The following is a 19349-nucleotide window of genomic DNA, read 5'->3' on the forward strand; positions in this document are numbered from 1 at the left end:
TTTAGAATTTACTGAGCGTGAACTGGATTTAACAAAGAAGAGACATATCTGCTGTCAAATTAAGATGAAGAAATATACAGTTCACTGAGTATTATACTAAATACCAATGGACTGAATTCCTCCATTAAAAGAAAAAGACTAAGAAATTGAGCTAAAAAAGCAAAACCAATTTATATGTAATTTCTAATCAACATACTCATTGTTAATAATGAAAATTTGAAAACATGGGTTAAGACATATCAGACAAATGCAAACAAACACAGAGCAAAAGTGACAGTATTAATAATAAGAAAAGTTTATTAATACAGAGAATACAGAGATCATTTGGTAGAGACAATTTATGAAAAAGGAATTGTCATCATAAATTTGTTTGCAACAAATAAAGCAACTAAAAAACCGTAAAGAAAAAATTCTTAGGAATGCAAGAAGAGGACAAAAATATGTTGATAGTGAGAGACTTTATAGGATACTTTGAAACTAAGCAGCACAGGGGCACCTGGGTGGCTCTGCTGTTAAGCATCTGCCTTCAGCTCAGGTCAGGATCCCAGAGTCCTAGGATGGAGCCCCCCACCCCCCACCCCACCCCCAGTTGGGCTCCCTGCTCAGCAGGGAGTCTGCTTGTCCCTCTCTCTCTGCTTGTCACCACTTGCTCACTCTCTCTCTCACTTTCTCTCAAATAAATAAATAAATAAATAAATAAATAAATAAATAAATAAAATATTAAAAAAAAAACCAAACCCCCCAAAATCGAAACAACACTAGAAAAATAGGGATCAAGACAAAATAAATGAAACAAAGAAGAAACCTGATATATATGTGTGTACATGCGTCATATATATATGATAAACATAAAATAGGTATTTTTTAAAGAATATTTATAGACTACTTACAAACATTGTGTATTTGACTCTTCAAAAAATGTAAACAAGTCCTTAAATTAATTAAAAAGGAGGAATTTTACAGACTGCATTCTTTGATCACACCTAATAAAATTATAAATAAAGAAGAATTTCAACTATTTGGAAATGAAATATTCCTGGAAAACCCTTAAATCAAAGGAAAAAATCAAAATAGAAATTTTGAATTTTCTTTAAAGCAATGAAACAGGAAATATTTCATACAAAACAGCAAGACACAGCCCAATCTGGTGTCAGGATATGAATGCCCCTAAATACCTTCATTATTAAGAAATACTGCGAATAAATGAACTTAATACTCATTTTAAGAAATTACAAAAGACAACCAAGACAACTGTAAAGACCAGGAAAAGGCAGGTAATTCTGAAAAAAGCTAAAAGCCTGGAGACAGCAAACCATAATCTGGAGAAGAAAAATGTAAACTGGGACACCTGGGTGGCTTAGCGGTTGAGCATCTGCCTTCGGCTCAGGGCGTGATCCCAGAGTTCCAGGGTCGAGTCCCACCCACATCGGGCTCCCTGTGAGGAGCCTGTTTCTCCCTCTGTCTATGTCTCTGTCTCTCTCTATCTCTCAGGAATAAATAAAATCTTTTTCAAAAATGTAAACTGGTTCTTTGAAAAAAAAATCAATAAAACGGAAACCGAATAGAGTACAAAAATGACATTTGCTCTTAAAACTTATGGAAGACCTAAACGTCGTGGTTCTTACCTAGGCAGTAAAACAGATGCTGTGCGCAGTAACTGGAGAAAGAACAGGGACATGGGGCAAGAGCTCACTGGGCTTGGAGAGCAATGGTCCTCACACTTTTATTTATTTACTTATTTATTTAAAGATTTTATTTATTCATGAGAGACACAGAGAGAGGCAGAGACTTGGGCAGAGGGAGAAGCAGGCTCCATGCAGGGAGCACGATGCGGGACTCGATCCTGGGACCCCGGGATCACACCCTGAGCCAAAGGCAAATGCTCAACCGCTGAGCCACCCAGGTGTTACGGTCCTTGCCCTCTTAATATTCAACACACATTCCTATAGAAGAATGTTCTGGTTGAGTTCAATGTTTAAAAACAAAAAGGACAGAAAGAGGTTAAAGTAAGGGAGGGGGGCCAGGAGGGACAGAAGGAAGACAAAGGACCCAAAAGATGGACCGAGTCAGCGGTATGTATGATAACACATACAGCCTGTTTGTGTCTCAGGAACAAGCGCTACCCCCATACCCCTGCACCCACCTGCTCCTCGCCCTTCAGCACCCTGCTGTCTGAGCAAGCTTGGCGACTGCCTCAGCTGTGACCTCAAGAGGTGCTCGTGGCGGAAAGTCCTTGCACTTTCCAGTACCCCAAAAATACTCCTTTGGTGCAAACATGACACAACTCACTGCAGGAAGTAGCACTTGTCCCCACGCCGTCAAAAGCACCACCTCAGTTCAAAGTTCCATGCACATTACCCACGCTACCCCCACATTACCCATCGGGCCCTATCCACCTCCACACCTGCCCAGCAGCGGCAGCATGCACCCTGGATCAGGGGCCCAGAAGGAAGAGGGAAGGACAGGCTCGAGAAGACAAAGATGCTGAGAGAGGAATGCAAGAGGGCACTGGGACTAGGGACGCCTGGGTGGCTCAGCGGCTGAGCCTCTGCCTTTGGCTCAGGGTGTGATCCCAGGTCCTGGGATGGAGTCCTGCACCGGGCTCACTGTGGGGAGCCTGCTTCTCCCTCTGCCTAGTCTCTGCCTCTCTTTGTGTGTCTCTCATGAATAAATATATAAAATCTTTAAATAAAAAAAGGACACTGGTGCTCAAGCTTGAGAGCATTTTAAAAGGAAGACCCTACAGAATTTGGTTGAAAAACCCACTGAGCTCAGAGCAGTTTTTTTTCCCCCTCCACATCCCATTCTTATGAGCTGATTCCAGGAGTTAACACTGGTGGGTCCCTTTCCACCCACTCCTCTCATGACGATGACCACCATGCCTCCGTGGCAGTCCACTTGTCTTTCAGTGACTTCTGTACAGATGTTGCAGAGAGCGTAGTGACTGGCTCGAGGTCTGGGCACAGGTGGAAGCTGAATGAGAACATGGGGTCCTCACCGGGTGTCCTCTCCTTTCCCGCTACCCCAGCCACAGCCCTCTCCACTTTAGTCCCTCTTTGGTCAGACACCAAGTCATTCTCATTTTTCTTTCAAATCTCTGAGGTGGTGCCTTCGATGCTGGCTGAGCTCCATTCCCGAAGCCAGCACTGCGTTCTGGACACTTGGAACCACTGCCAGGCTGGGACTCAGGCTCTTTTCCTAGTCCCTCTACCTAGCATGAGCACCTAACCTTGCAACTTTGATTTTATTCCATTTCTGAACTCAAGGCTACAGGGTTGCTCTGCACCTGCCCATCCAAGCCTTCTGCTGACTTTCCGGGTCCAATGCAACCTGGCCTTCCTCAACCTGACTCCACTGACATCGCCCTCCTGCCAATGACACCGCCACCTCACTTCCACTGGCCTACCCACTGATTCACAAGGGGCCCTATTCTTGTCTCAAGGTTGCCTGTCCCCCATCCTCCATCATAATGCCTCCAAGGCTTCATTCTATTCCTTCACATTATCATCCATCAATATCCTTGCTGAACACCTACTGTGCCCTGGACAAGTCTCTCCTGTCTCCAAAAGACCTCCGTCATTCCAAGGGACACCATTTGAATTTCGATCTTCATGTGAGATCTCTGCTCTCTCAATGCTCTGGGCTTCTTCTTCTTTTTTTTAAAGATCTTATTTATTTATTTTGAGAGAAAGAGTGAAAACAAGAGCAAAGGGGGGGAGGGACAGAGGGAGAATCAGACTCCCCACTGAGCAGGGAACCTGATGACACGATGGGGTGGGGGGACCTGAAAGGGGGAGCTCAATCCCAGGACCCTGAGATTGTAACAGGAGCTAAAAGCAGATGCTTAACCAACTGAGCCACCCAGGTGGCCCTGAACTCCAGTAAGCTTCTGAGGTACATCCTACCATTTCCTAGTGTGTCTCACAAAAGAAGAGTCCTCAGAACAATAATTCTGTGGTCAATTCGGCTTGGGAAACATTCCATGTTTCATTCCTTATGGACCTGCTCCCAAATCTCTAAATGCGAATTGCAATGCCTTTTAGCATATTAAAAGATCTGATCGGTGGGTCCTGCAGTGTAGAAATTCATTTAACTTTGTTTAATCAAAAATATTCCCAAATTAGAAACTTTCTCTCCATTCCCCAAACAGCTACCAACAAGTCTGGGGATTTAGGATTGCGTAGAATCTATTTCTACAAAATGCTGGTCTAAATCATGGCACCTTAGAATGGGCTCTGTTTCAGGCTGCCCTAAAGTGTACTGCCCTCATTTCTCAGTGATGATGCTCTCCTTAATAAGAAGGGTTTTTTTTTTTTTTAATAAGAAGGGTTTTGACATGCATTGCCCACCTGCTGTTTGATAGGACGTATCATCTCATGTAATGCTCACAACAGTATTGTCGTTCTCATTTCTGCGGTTAAGAAAAAGCCTCAGGAAAACAGATGATTCACCTACCTACACTCCACAGCTAAGAGTGTCCCAGCAAATAAAAAACTCACTTATATGGGACCCCAAAGTTGGTACTCTTCCCACTAAACAGATGTATCCTTGGCAGGGCAGGTATTGTGCACTCTATATATACTGCCTGATGTCGAGCTCATGGCGTAGGTCGATGATAAACAACCATCTGATTGAATTAATCCAAGAAAACACCTGCAGGAAGGATGAATAATGGCAAAGACGTAAGCTTGATGCGTGAGAAGGAGAAGGACAATTTAGACACTTGCAATATGAGTTCTGCATCGATGTGCTGGACTGAATCACACTGGTCTTTTTTGGATTCCTCAATACTGAAAATTTGCATCTAATCAGGTGGCAGTTTTCTCTAGGTTCTGCTGATCCCCACATCCCAGGTGTCTCCTGCCACCACACAGTTACACTCTGGTTTCTGACTCCCCGTTGCTGTCCCAGACACTCCTTTGCAGGTTTTCCAGCAGAATCTTATTTTGATTTTTCTTTCAGAGCTCCTCTTAATATAGCACTGTTCTCTTGCTCTTCCACAACACTAATTAAAACGAAAGCTAATGCAGAGGTTGGTGGCACCCAATTAAGCATGGATCAAAAGCTGTGTGTTATGAATGATCTCCATTTAGGATTCTTTTTTCTCTTTTTCTGCATCCTCTATGATTAATGTCAACTTCAAGTCAATTTTGCAAGTAAAATTGGAACCCCTTGAATTTAGTCTTTTTGATCACCGAGCACCCCCCCCACCCTCCACCACAAGATGTCCTATTATGTAATATTCCAAACCTTTGGAAATGCACTTCCCTCCCTTTTAAGACACAATCAAAATATCAGTCCTCTGGGAAACATTTCCAGCTAGCTCCTTCATCTGGTCCCTTGAGTAACATCATCTGTTAAATATTAGACTGCTCTTTCTGCTTATTTTTTTCCCCAATGTTTTTCATCACGCCCAAATTTGGATGACTATTGTTTCTGATCACATTCTGACTTCTCTTAAACATAGTGAAGATTTGAAATTTCTGAGGACAATTTTTTTTTGGTACTGATTCTTTCAATCTTATCATAGTCTTTATTCACACGCTCTAGCATTTCATTAAACACATACTCACATATACACTGATATAAATCTTCTAAATACAACTTGTAATTTTGTTATGACACCACAATCCTTCCATTTGGAAGTGTTGCACTGGAAAAAATAAAATCTCAACATTTACGTTGTGTAGATATTTATCACTATTTATGTCACTGCTTCTTTGGTGCCAAATTCCTTTTCTGCCAGGAATTATTGAAGGCCAATCTAATTAGGAGGTGGGCATTTCAGCCATTCTTGGATCAAATGTCATAGTTCTGGACACTAGGCCAAATTGGTCCCCCCATTTTAGTCCTTCCCCATTTTCTCAACATTTTAGATACAAGTCTTTCGGTTTTGCCATTCAACAGAGAGATGGTGTGATCTGGAGGTAAAGAGCAAGAACCCCCACAGCCAGATCACAGGATTTAAATCCTGCTACTGCCACACTGACTTGCTGTGTCACCTTGAACAATAGCTAACTACACTGTGCCTCAGTATTGCATTCTGTTGAGGAGTTAGTAATATTGCCTGTCCCATAGCATTGTTGGGAGTATAAAACACGACAATATGTGTAAAGAGCAAGAGTGTCACAATTTTAGCTGATGCCAATAATATGTTTTCCCTGCAGTCTTTTCCACTTTTTCACCACTATAAACAGTATTTGAGAAAACAGTGCTAAAGAAACGCGGAACCTTTAACTAACATTCTCCATGTTCACAGTCATCAGAGTAAAGGCGTGTCTGCGGCTTGTTAGGAGTATTTATTCCATATACATTGTATCAGATTTCTTAATTGCCAAGAAATGGTTTCTTTTTTCCTTACGATTTAGGCAAGAAATTGGCCTGGTAAATGCATACTCCGTCATTGCTTCCGAAAGCTAACAGGTTCTTGCTACTGAACATGGCTATTCGCCCACCGTTTTTTCTTTTGGGATTAGAATAAATCAATAGCTCTAAAGAGGAATTTCTTAACTGAGTCTGTTGCTTCAGTATAATTTCTAAACTTTTCATTTGTCTTCATTTATTTATAAAGCATGTATAATGGTTAAAACCTGCTTCCTCTACAACTTCAGCCTTTTATCCTACACATTCACCATGGCCTGAGGCTTCACTAATGCAGGTCTATGCCCAGTGTGCCTTTAATTCCAATTCATCTAACTTTCCAGGCTTCACTGACCCACACATCCATGAATGTAGACGCATACTTGGGAATTTCGAACATTTCGCATACATAGGATGATCGAGTTAGAACACATGTGATAGAAAAAAAATCTGATTGGGGGACCCGACTGGTGTAGTCAGTAGAATATGTGACTCTTGATTTCAGGGTTTGAGCCCCACATTGGGTGTAGAGATTACTTAAAACCTTAAAGAAAAGAATGAAATTTGAATAATTTGGAGTTTTCACACATGACAGAGGGATTACATCAATTTCCAAAGGTACACCCTGATACCCTGAGATCTACTGAATGAGGAGTAACCCAGTGTGATTGAAACTCTGTCATAATACTGTGAAGTTCATCAAAAGTAAGTCAGAAGGGACGCCTGGGTGGTTCAGTGATGGAGCATCTGCCTTTGGCTCAGGGCATGATCCTGGGGTCCTGGGATCAAGTCCTGCATGGAGCTCCCTGCAAGAAGCCTGCTTCTCTCTCTTCCTATGTCTCTGCTTCTCTCTGTGCCTCTCATTAATAAATAAATAAAACCTTTATTTAAAAAAGTAAGTAAAAAAATGCCACTACATATAGGTGTAAATATGTGTTAATATATTTTTGTTAGATATAAATGTGATGAATGCTATTGTACTGATAAGTATAAAATCACTATATATGGGATGTGCTATGTGCTGATAAAACCATTCATTACATTTGGGGAAGCTGATATATGAAAGTGAGGAGGACTTTCCTTTCTAAGTCAGATTCCACAGCCAAAATCTGGATAAATCAAACTTCCCAGTAAAACCAAGATGCTAGAATGAAGGGCAGTGACATATGGGCCAACATATTTAAGAGTCGGTGCAGACCATTAGGGCTCTTTCCTTTGGTGCCATGGAGACTTGGAATCTGTGTGTGAAGACAGCATCATTACATGCTGGAAGTAGTCTGAATCACTAAGTCATTATAAGGGCAGCTTCTCCAGAGAGATGCCCAAACAATACATTCTGCATGTGCTAGAAGTGAGTTATTTTTGTGTCATGGCACAAAAAGTCCCTACAGGGTTTACTTGTTATGCAGCATAATCATGACCATCCTGGCTAATACATCAGCCTAAAGGTATACATCTCCTATTGGCTTCTTTTGAATTATAACTCCAATTTAAGAGGGGTGGGCTAGCTATTGAAAACAGCATGCAGAAGGGAAGAATTAGGAGAAGTGGCTGGCACCCTCATCTCTGGTTTGTGACATCAAATGCCCTTTCCACAAAAATATGTTACTTGCTTTGCCCTAAAAGTGTGCCACCCTCACTCAACAGTTTGTAGGATTCACAGCCTGGGTGGCATAAAGCAAAGCCCTTTATTTTATTTTATTTTTTAAAGATTTATTGATTTATTTTTAGAGTGGGGGAGGGGCAGAGAGAGCATCTCAAGCAAATGCCCTGCTGAGTGCTCAACCTGATGCAGGGCTCCATCTCACAACCCTGAGATCACGACCCGAGCCAAAACCAAGAGTCGGCCACTTAACCAACTGAGCCACCCAGGTGCCCCAGCAAAGCTCTTTAAATCACAGGCCTTCCGTGACTGGCTGTGTTGTGATCTGGTAATTACTGTCTCCTCTCTATTATTAACCCTCTATTCTGCCCAGAGAGCTCTTCTCTGTGGAAGGTGAGGTCAAGATCATACAAATTGTTGGCAGCAAACTTCCCTTCATCATCAACTCTACTTCCACTTTCTACATTCTGTGTACACGAGCCTCCACAAAGACATTCCCTAGTCTCCCAAAACCATTCCATGGGTCCTGATCATTTCCTTGTTTCATTCCAGATGGATTATGTTTCTCTCTCTTTCCACTGTTAATGCTCTTAACTTTTTTTCAGTGACTTTTGAGGGAACAGGGGGTAGTGTTTGCTTCTCAAGTATTTGATTCTTAAGACCTGCTCTTCTGATTCAAATGCAGTTAAGACTGCTCTTTTCCTCTGTCTTCAACTGGGTAACTTTCAATGATTCTTGATAAAATCAAGTATATACCTTCTGAAAAGGAGATGTCAGTCAAAAGAACAGATAATGTTGAGTCTGATCCAAAGCCTACGTTCCAAATTCCTTAGAACAACTCTTCACCAATAAATCATGTTTTCTTAGAGTTGTTAAAAACAGAGTAGAGTAAACCAGAACTTGGGGTATTTATGAACAGACTAATAAATATTTTCCTTATTTTCATTTTCACAATTGGCAGCATACATTTGAGCACCAGATGGACTGGACTTTGGGAGAGAAAACGGTCAGTGGCGCCAAACCAACCAGGCACTGAGAAAATCTCTCCAGTGCTGTTTCCAAACAAGCACAAAGGTGAGGCTGGTTGGTGAGGAGGCACTAGGAAGCCCTGAGGGGCACTCAGACAGCAGCACAGCCCTGGCCCTGGCCAGGAGGCCTTCCTGATCCCATATCAGATAGTTTTATTATTCATTATTCTTTATTACTCTCCTTATTTTAGCCCTCCACAATGTTCCTGTCAAAGGAAAATACACCTTTATATCTCTTTTACTCACTGTACTGAATGGAAGGACACAGTAAACTTTCAAGTTAAAATGTATTACCCTTTCCGACTAAAGTTCCACTACATTTGATATAGAAATATAGAAATACACATAAATGAACTGTAACCACAAAGCAGGTACTCTAGACCTAGTTAACTGAACAGAAATTCTGTGGGTAACTGGAAATAAAAATGAAAACATTACTTTCAGAAGAGTTTCTGAGGCTAGGAGTGGAGAGCTGGTTTCTTAAGTGAGAGCTAGTTGGACATTTGCTTATCAGTGGAGGAATAAAAGAAGAGCATTTCCAAATTGTGTAGTTACAGCGACCATGGCTGAGAGACTGCTGACCCAGAGACCTTTCTGAACTAAGAGCGACTTCAAAAAAAGTAACTCTTTCAATGTCAAATATACAAGAATCTATTTTCTATGGTTATCTCATATGCTCTGGAATTGAATGATTTACCTTTTATTTCTTATTATTTTTTAAGATTTTATTTATTTATTAATTTGAGAGAAAACGAAAGAGCACAAGCAGAGGGAGCAGCAGAGGAAGAGGGAGAATCAGGCCCCCCACTGAGCAGGGAGCCTGATTCAGGGCTTCATCCCAGGACCCTGGGATCATGACCTGAGCCCAAGGCAGACACCTAACTGACTGAGCCACCCAGGTGCCCCAATTTTTTTTTTTTAAAGATTTATTTGTTTGAAAGAAAGAAAGAAGAAAGAGAGGGAGGGAGAGAGGGAGCGAGCAAGTGAGTGTGTGCATGTGCATGCTGCAGGGAGGGGCAGAGGGAGAGGGGAAGAGAGTCCTAAGCAGACTCCTTGCTGAGTGCAGAGCCCGACTCTGGACTCAATGCCACGATCCCGAAATCACAACCTGAGCCCAAACCAAGAGTTGAATGCTCAACCGCTGTACCATCCAGGTGTCCCAAGATTTAACTTTTTTAAAGAAATGGCAACGGAATGTCTCTACTGCTTGACCCACTGTGATATACATAATTTTGTTACCAAAGTTTTAGAAAAAGTAAGGGTGGAGGAAATAAACACCCAAGTCAGTTACAGAGGAAGACCACAGACTTGAGGAACTCTGACTTTGTTCAAACAGTGGATTCTTGACTTGAAGGAAATTGCTTCTCTTATCTTAGCTTCCTAGCCTCAGTCTCTTCTGACTTCCCAAAGTCTTAATTCTTGGATTCTCCACCCTTCTGTCTGTACCACTCCAATAGGACCTATCACATTCTAATCATGTTAGAAATATGGGCAGCACGGGTGGCTCAGCGGTTTAGCGCCACCCCAGCCCAGGGTGTGATCCTGGGGCCCCAGGATCGAGTTCCGCATTGGGCTCCTTGCATGGAGCCTGCTTCTCCCTCTGCCTGTGTCTCTGCCTCCCTCTCTCTCTCTCTCTCTCTCTCTCTCTGTGTGTGTGTGTCTCTCATGAATAAATAAATAAAATCTTAAAAAAAATACATTGGATAACCATTCATTCATTCAATGAAAAAGGATCATGCTTCATTTAGGTTGTATACTCTCTGAATGCTGACTTTATGAAGGTAATTAAAGCAGCATTCTTGGCCTCCAGAAGCAAATTTTATATAGGAGAAAGAAAAACAAAGAGAAGTACAGTAAAGGCATGATTAGATACTACAATATGACTACTGCAAGATGTTGTGACCAACTCAGAAGATGTGACAAGTGGGCCAGATCTTGAAGGATCATTATCTTTCTTTTTAAGATTTCATTTATTTGTTCATGAGAGATACAGAGAAAGAGGCAAAGACATAAGCAGAGGGAGAAGCAGGCTCCGTGCAGGGAGCTTGATGCAGGACTCGATCCTGGGACCCCAGGATCATGAACTGAGCCAAAGGCAGACGCTCAACCACTGAGCCACCCAGGTGTCCCTTGATGGATCAGTATCTGTACACGAATGCCTTATTTCTTTCACTGACTTAATGGTGCCTCGTCACGCCTTTACATGGTAGGTGCCAAATAAATATATATGGTATGAGTAAGTGAAAGAAATCCAAATTTTAAGCTTTTAATGATGGAAATGTACAAATAGCTTCAGAAATGTAATAATATTATGTTCTGACAATGGAAAAAAAATCTTCAGGCGTTCAAATACATGTTGGTAAAAAAAAAGTAAAATGACTTTAAACACTAATTTGAAAAGAAGAATATTGTAATGCTGGGAGCTGTCATTGAAACAGTAAGAGGATCCATCTCTTTCTCAGTACCCTATGTGATATTGCTGTCATTGTCCTTTGACAAATAAGGGAATTGGAACAGAAAAGGATGAAACCATTAGCTCTGATCATACGATTAGCCCATGGTAGAGGCGGATTCCAATCCAGCTCTGCCTGGCCCCATTGCCAAACCCTTAGCTGCCAGGTGTTGTAGCTTCATACTCTGATTGCCTCAACAAGTATGTTGGGGGGGGTCAGGGCCATTACAGCTACTACTCTGCGGATAAGCATTATGCCGCAATAATGGTCATCTGCATTTTTAGAAGACAGTAGAAGGGGGTTAAGGAAACCTCTTTTCAGTAATTGAGACTGAAGAAAATTCTTGATTGACTTACCTTCAAAGGCTCAAATACAAGTTTTCTTTTTTTTTTTTAATTTTTATTTATTTTATGATAGTCACACACACACAGAGAGAGAGAGAGAGAGAGAGAAAGAGAGAGAGAGGCAGAGACACAGGCAGAGGGAGAAGCAGGCTCCATGCACCGGGAGCCTGACGTGGGATTCGATCCGGAGTCTCCAGATCGCGCCCTGGGCCAAAGGCAGGCGCCAAACCGCTGCGCCACCCAGGGATCCCAAATACAAGTTTTCAACCACAAATCTCCCAGTGTTTGAACTCAGATTTTGGAATGCAAAGTATGCTCTAATTCTCCTTATGTTTAATACCAAGGAATTGGAACTGAGATTCCCTTAGTACCCAGGTATTTCATGTAAGTTACTAGATGCAGCACGGTTACTACCTAATTCTTAAACTCCTCCAGTGGCACTCTTTTCATTAAGGCCATTCTCTGGGAGGCAGCCAGGAAAACAGCCACCAGAAGACTATGTGGTATTTAGAACCTCAATAATAGATAAGTGGTCAGACCTGTTTATCTGAATTCCTCCTTATGGCTAGTCATAAGATCTTCCTGCAAAGGAAGCCTGGAATAATCCATTTTAAAGAAGGTCAGGGAGGAACAAAGAGTGTCCTGGAGAAGAGGACAGGAAAGAGGAAACGGGAGAAAAAGAATGGGAGAGCCAGAAGTTGAAGCGCTGTCCATAGAAATTTCCTAAACCATTATCTGAGCTTATCTCTACTGTTCACAAAGCTGATTAGGGTTCATCTATGACATGACAATGGAATGAAAAAATGTATATACAAATCCACGCATCAGAATCTTTTCCTCTTTGCAGCTTGGAATACACAAGAATTCATCCTGAGTTACCCAGTAAAGGGACAGCTGACCAGCCATGGCAGAGGACACCTGTGGCGGAGATGTATGTGATAAGAGATCAGAGATTGAAGCCACTAAGCCGTAGTCATTATTCCCAGTCATCTGATACCATGCACCCTTCAGGTTATATTTAGGCTCCCCATGTGAGAGTTTTAGCCAAAACCACCATCAAAGCAGTAACAATAATTATGAGATCAGAAACAGTAACAGTAATGATAATAACAGATATTTTTAACATGGAAAATACCATTTTGAAATACTAATTTCTCAATTTCTCAGCAAAATGAATACATTTCTCACTTTAAAAAAATGTTTTCCCTTCTCATTCAACACACTATGCATTTCCTAACCTCCTTTGCCCTCAGCCCTTTCCCCATAGTCATACACTCACACACACACACACACACACACACACACACACACACACACACACCATGTCCCTTATGCCCCATGTAGACTGTTGGAGAGAAAAATATTTTCCTTTACCTTCCACGTTTTTCGGCTGGTAAACTGACATAAGGCATATTAACAGAAGAAAAACAAAGTTAACTATGTACATATGAGAGCCCCATGTAAATATGAGACTCAAGGACATGTTGGGTCGGTTGAGACTTATATGCCATCCTGAGCTAAAGAATGCGGTTGAGGTCTGGGATTTCAAAGGGGAGGAGGGTAATTAATAGGACAATAAGAAGAGATGGTCAGTAATTAGATAGATGTTTGCCCTGCTGTACAGATAGGTCTTTCAGAGAAAAAAAGTAATTTCTGGTAGTAGCTCTTTTTTTGAGCCAGGCCCACTATCTTAATTATTTTGAGTCATAACAACTTTATCCTTGTTTATTTTGCTTTGCCAGGTAACCTCCCATAACTGACTCCCATCCCCAACATCTTCTTTGGTCTTTTGCTGAACATGATATTTAAGGTCATGGCTTTGGCCATTTTGGGGAGTTACTCAGTTTTCCTGGGTCTCTCCCATGTATACATAGTAGGTATACATATCATTAAACTTTTGTTTGTTTTTCTCCTGTTAATCTATCTTATATCAATTTAATTATTAGATGAGTCAAAAACTAGCAGGTTAGAAGGAATTTTGTTTTCACTATACTATCTGTTCTACAGGCAACGATCAACTCACGTAATAGTGGAATAACCAAGGATTCTGGGTTCAGATTTAACCAGATTCAAAATCCAACTTTTCCTTAGGAAACTGTGTAATTATAATTATTCTGAGTTTGAGTTTCCTCAGCCTGAACTTCTTTGGATAAAGAATGGCACCTCACAAAAACATGACACATTACTTATATGGATATTGATCCTACTAGCAACTAACAAATAGGGATATTTTTATGTGTGTCAATTATATCTCAATAAAACTGCAGAAGAAAACAATAAATAAATAAATAAATAAACAAATAAATAAACAAACAAATAAATAAAATAGGGTGTCTTTTCTATATATGCTTGAAATGAAAACAGCCTTCCTTTTCTTAATTACTAAAGAATTTATCTGCTGGACATCAACCAGGATTCCTGGTTCTTCTCTCCTTTTCTGGGTCTGCCGCCTTTTGGCAAGGTGAACAAGAAGCAAACATACAGTCCATAAAGCTCATTTGATATTTTTAGGCACTCTAGTAAAGATTTAAGGGAAGTGAAGGTTGAATTTAAATGTAAGCAATGAGATTGAGGATGAAGTATAGGTTCAAAGTTTTCAGGTTAATGCCAAATTCCATTTCCATGGATATCAAAAGCTGAGTTAGCTAGACATCACTTCTGCAACCAGATAACTGGCAAGACTGAAAATACTGAATGTGCCTCTCTCCCTGGAGTGTCAAAATCCATAACAGTCTGTCCTCTTCCCCAACCACGTATATCGCATAGTGGCCTCTGCTTCCTTTACCATGTTCTCTATCCTTAAAGGTCAATTTGATAACATGTCTGTGAGGGCTACAGAGGAGGTTGTCCCTCTCCTGCGACTCCAAAACTGTGTTATCTGCTAAAAAAGTCATTGCACACAGCCAAGAAACAAAAACATCCCAAGCCGCAGTTGGGTAATAATCTGTGTAGCTGTCAAGATAACCTGAGAAAACAGGTAGCTGATGACAGCAGAAAGCCAAGAATGCAAAAGGTAAACATCTGTGATTAAAAGGAAAAAAAAGAGAGAAGAAACAGAAGCCTGTCAGCTTCCCAAGGAAAAGGGGTTGACCATAAGTCTGTCCCTCTCTGTTCCACTTTACCCTGAAAAATGTATTTATGTATGTATGTATGTATGTATGTATTCATTCATTCATTCATTCATTCATTCACTGTGCTAAGCATTCAAGAGTTATCTGGGTGCACAGCAATTGATCCCAGGATTCATTCAGTAAAGTAATACACTTCACTGCCTGCACTTTAGATATATTTTTGGTTGAACATCTGGACACTCCTTTTGGGGGAACTGTATACTCTCTGGGTCTCTCCTCTCTAGCATGCTGATAAAGAGAACTGAGCCTTCAGGTCAAACCTTTTACTGCAGGCTGCCTCCTCCTCCCAAGGCCCCAAAGAGATCTGGAAAAACTCAAAGGTGGGCAAAAGCCACTCAACTATTTTTTCCCTTTTAACTATTGGTCACTTTGCTTCCCCTCATGTTCATTTCAGAATGAGCTCTGTGCAGCAAAGTGGCAACATGTTCCTACCTGGTCTCTCAGCCTCTCCTGGTGGCCCATGATTGCAGTGGCATGGTGGGGGTATTTCTGTTTCAGATGTTCCAGGAAAGCTTCTCTCTTCCTGTCCATCTCAGATGTTTGCATTCCCAGGATTTCTTTGGAACTTCGGGGTCCACCTAGAGTGTGTCTCCTTGGGATGTTGCGGGAAGATCTGGAAACTGAAACACGACTGTTTCCATTAGAAAGGCGTTCCTTGGTTCTGCGACATTCTGCATCTTCTAATGACGTTACATGTAGATTGCTTTTTCCTTGTTCTGAAAGACAAAAGAAAAACAAAATATGGTTCACAATGAATGATTTCACTACAAATCTCATTTACTGAATACCAAGAGGGTTTGTGGCAGCTTTTAATGTTTAAGTGTCACCTAGCAGATGTATTTTCCGGGGGGAAAGAAGGGGGAAAAATCAACAATCAAAGGAAATAGGAAAAAAAATCACACTAAAATAAGTTGCAGAAAAAGGTGGGCTATTTCTGACTCTTTCTCTGAGGTTATTCAAAATGAGAACACTTGGTCACACTAGTTTGCAGGCAACTGGGTTACCCCTTACCTTCCTCTGTAATTACAGAAAAGTTAACTCCAGTGATTCTGATTATTTCTTTATTTTTAATTACAATGTCATGCTGGTAACAGGACTTTTATATTTCTATAATCTGAAGGTGGTTTCTGAGACATTTATTTCATCCCCAAGACCAAAAGTAGCTATTATAATCACTGATTTGTAAACCACCTAAAAATTCCAGTCCCCCCATTAGCATAAACTAAGAAAGCATTAAAATATTATTAGGTTCTTATCTTGATGAAGTCCCAATAGTTCATTTTTGCTTTTGTTTCTCTTGCCTTCATGGATGCATCTTGCAAGAAGAAGCTTTTGCACAGCAAAAGACTAAAGAAAAACTTTTGCACAGCAAAAGACTAAAGACAAAACTAAAGGACAGCCTACAGAATGGGAGAAGATACTTGCAAATGACCTATCAGATAAAGGGCTAGTATCCAAGATCTATAAAGAACTTATTAAACTCAACAGCAAAGAAACAAACAATCCAATCATGAAATGGGCAAAAGATATGAACAGAAATCTCACAGAGGAAGACATAGACATGGCCAACAAGCACATGAGAAAATGTTCCGCATCACTTGCCATCAGGGAAATACAAATCAGAACCACCATGAGATACCACCTCCAACCAGTGAGAATGGGGAAAATTAACAAGGCAGGAAACCACAAAAGTTGGAGAGGATGTGGAGAAAGGGGAACCCTCTTGCACTTTTGGTGGGAATATGAACTGGTGCAGCCACTCTGGAAAACTGTGTGGAGGTTCCTCAACGAGTTAAAAATAGACCTGCCCTACGACCCAGCAATTGCATTGTTGGGGATTTACCCCAAAGCTACAGATGCAATGAAACGCTGGGACACCTGCACCCAATGTTTCTAGCAGCAATGTCCACAATAGCCAAACTGTGGAAGGAGCCTCGGTGTCCATCGAAAGAGGAATGGATAAAGAAGCTGTGGTCTATGTATCCAATGGAATATTCCTCAGCCATTAGAAACGACAAATACCCGCCATTTGCTTCGACGTGGATGGAACTGGAGGGTATTATGCTGAGTGAAATAAGTCAATCGGAGAAGGACAAACATTATATGGTCTCATTCATTTGGGGAATATAAAAATAGTGAAAGGGAATAAAGGGGAAAGGAGAAAAAATGAGTGGGATATATCAGAAAGGGAGACAGACCATGAGAGACTCCTAACTCTGGGAAACGAACTAGGGGGGGTGGAGGGTGAGGAGGGCGGGGGGTGGGGGTGAATGGGTGACGGGCACTGAGGGGGGCACTTGATGGGATGAGCACTGGGTGTTATTCTATATGTTGGCAAATTGAACACCAAAAAAAATAAATTTATAAAAAAATAAAATATTATTAGGTTAATATTATCAGGTAGAAATGGAGAGGATGTAAAGGCCTGGACACATTTCACCTGAAGGGGTCTGTAAAACACACAGTGAAGGGCAGCCCGGGTGGCCCAGCGGTTTAGCACCCGGCCTTCAGCCTAGGGCCTGATCCTAGAGTCCCGGGATCAAGTCCCACGTCGGGCTCCCTGGATGGAGCCTGCTTCTCCCTCTGCCTTTGTCTCTGCCTCTCTCTCTCTCTCTCTCTCTCTCTCTCGCTCATGAATAAATAAATAAAATCTTAAAAATAAATAAATAAATAAATAAATAAAATAAAATAAAACAAAACACACAGTGAAAAGGGAAGAGCTTTGATATCATTCTGACAGCCTTGACCTAGACCCTTGGCTTTGACCTTGCCTCTGACCTGGCCTTTAGGAACAAACTGATTTCTATCTAGAAGGGAGCAAGTGAGTCAGGCAATGACAGTGCTTCACCTACAGGACATGAATAGAGAATCTGTATTCATTTTCAATGGTTGGCAAATAGGGTCTCAGGTTTGCATTCTCCAGTTACCTGAAAAACAGGCAATTATTATTAAAGAATGAGAATAGAGAGAGAAGGTTATGAATGTTCAGAAGCCTTCAGATTCTCTTCATAAGGAGCAGTTCTTACATACTACATGGATGCAGGTGGAATAACGTGTCCCTGTTCCCTGAATTCCCAGGGAAAAGCAGAGCAGGGTCTCGGGAGTTCTGCTTTTTACTCTAGACTTAGACTATATAATGTGGTCTATCTCAGCCTCACCATCTTCATTAATAAACCAGAGATGGTTGGACTAGTATGAGATATGCAGTCTGCTAGCTCTAAGTCCTTTAAAACCTACCCATTTTTTTATTTTTTAAAGATTTTATTTATTTATTCATGAGAGACAGAGAGAGGCAGAGACATAGGCAGAGGGAGAAGCAGGCTCCATGCAGGGAGCCTAATGTGGGACTTGATCCCAGAACCCCGGGATCACGACCTGAGCTGAAGGCAGACGCTCAACCACCCACCCAGGCATCCCTGTAACTTTTTTTTTAAGTAGTTTCCAATAAGAGCTCATTTGCTAACTACTTATCTCAAAAATTTACATGTAGAAAAAGAGATCCAGTATTTGCAAGTTCTAGATGGGAGTCTAGATAAAGAAACAAAACTTTACACCAGTGATATCCGGAGTGTCCAGTTTATGCATAAACTAGCTCATCTAAAGGCAATGCTACCAATGCATTTCCCGCTTCTTTGTCTAGAAATGTCTTTGTACAGAACTCTAGGTACAACACTCTTTGGTTAGGCGTAGAAAACATTTTAAACTCAGGCTGGTTTTCCTACTCTGGTTTTCCATCCCTAGAAGAGTGTTCTGGGAATAATTCTTCTTGTTTACCCTTCACTTCTCATTAAGTTGCTAATTATAGCATCTCCATCAGACACCGATGAGGAAAGGGAGGAAAAAATAGCCAAATTGGTTAATTCCCCTACTTTTCATTAGTTTCAGCAGTGAATTTAGAAGAGGAAGAAGATGAAACTATTGATTTAAAGATATTGAAGGATTAACTATCATTTATTTTGGTTCCCTTCTCATTACATGGACTCACACAATGGCTCCCTTTTTTGTGGTGTCTTCTTGGAAAAAAAAAATAGAAGACAGGACCCACTGAATAAAGCTAGAGGCAGAAAATGCCATATGTCAGATTGGTAAATATGTGTGCAATCTGGTTTAGCTTTCGCTTTTGGAGCGTGTATGTGTGCACATGAGTTTTCTATTAGTCAAAAACCTGTTGTATACTTGATATAACACTGTTGACTTTTGTACAGATTTCTAAGATTACTTTTGACATCATTAACATATTTTTAAAATTATCCGGGACAGCTAGATTCATTAGCAAGATTGAATCCCAAGGAAAGAAGACTTCTTCACACCGGCAAACACACAGACACCCATGTGGCTAACTAAACTTTCAGGCACCTCTGCTACTAGCAGGGCCAGAAAGTTCCATTCTGCCTTGCTCTGACACATGGACTCATAAGAACTATTTGGTT

The 19349-nt window shown here is 41.1% G+C and overlaps 1 protein-coding gene across 11 annotated transcripts in view; it reads right to left on the minus strand.

Annotated features, from left to right (window-relative positions):
• Positions 1-19349, minus strand: part of KIAA1217 (KIAA1217 ortholog) — a 465513-nt gene that overhangs the window by 265234 nt on the left and 180930 nt on the right. For all 11 annotated transcript variants that reach the window (XM_055331014.1, XM_055331029.1, XM_055331028.1 and 8 more), the window contains exon 2: positions 15352-15635. In XM_055331014.1, the coding sequence (XP_055186989.1) occupies positions 15352-15465 (114 nt within the window). In that variant the 5' untranslated portion in view covers positions 15466-15635. The remainder of the gene's footprint in view (positions 1-15351; positions 15636-19349) is intronic.

Source organism: Nyctereutes procyonoides, unplaced genomic scaffold, assembly GCF_905146905.1.
Source record: "Nyctereutes procyonoides isolate TBG_1078 unplaced genomic scaffold, NYPRO_anot_genome, whole genome shotgun sequence".
In the NCBI taxonomy this organism is placed as follows: Eukaryota; Metazoa; Chordata; class Mammalia; order Carnivora; family Canidae; genus Nyctereutes; species Nyctereutes procyonoides.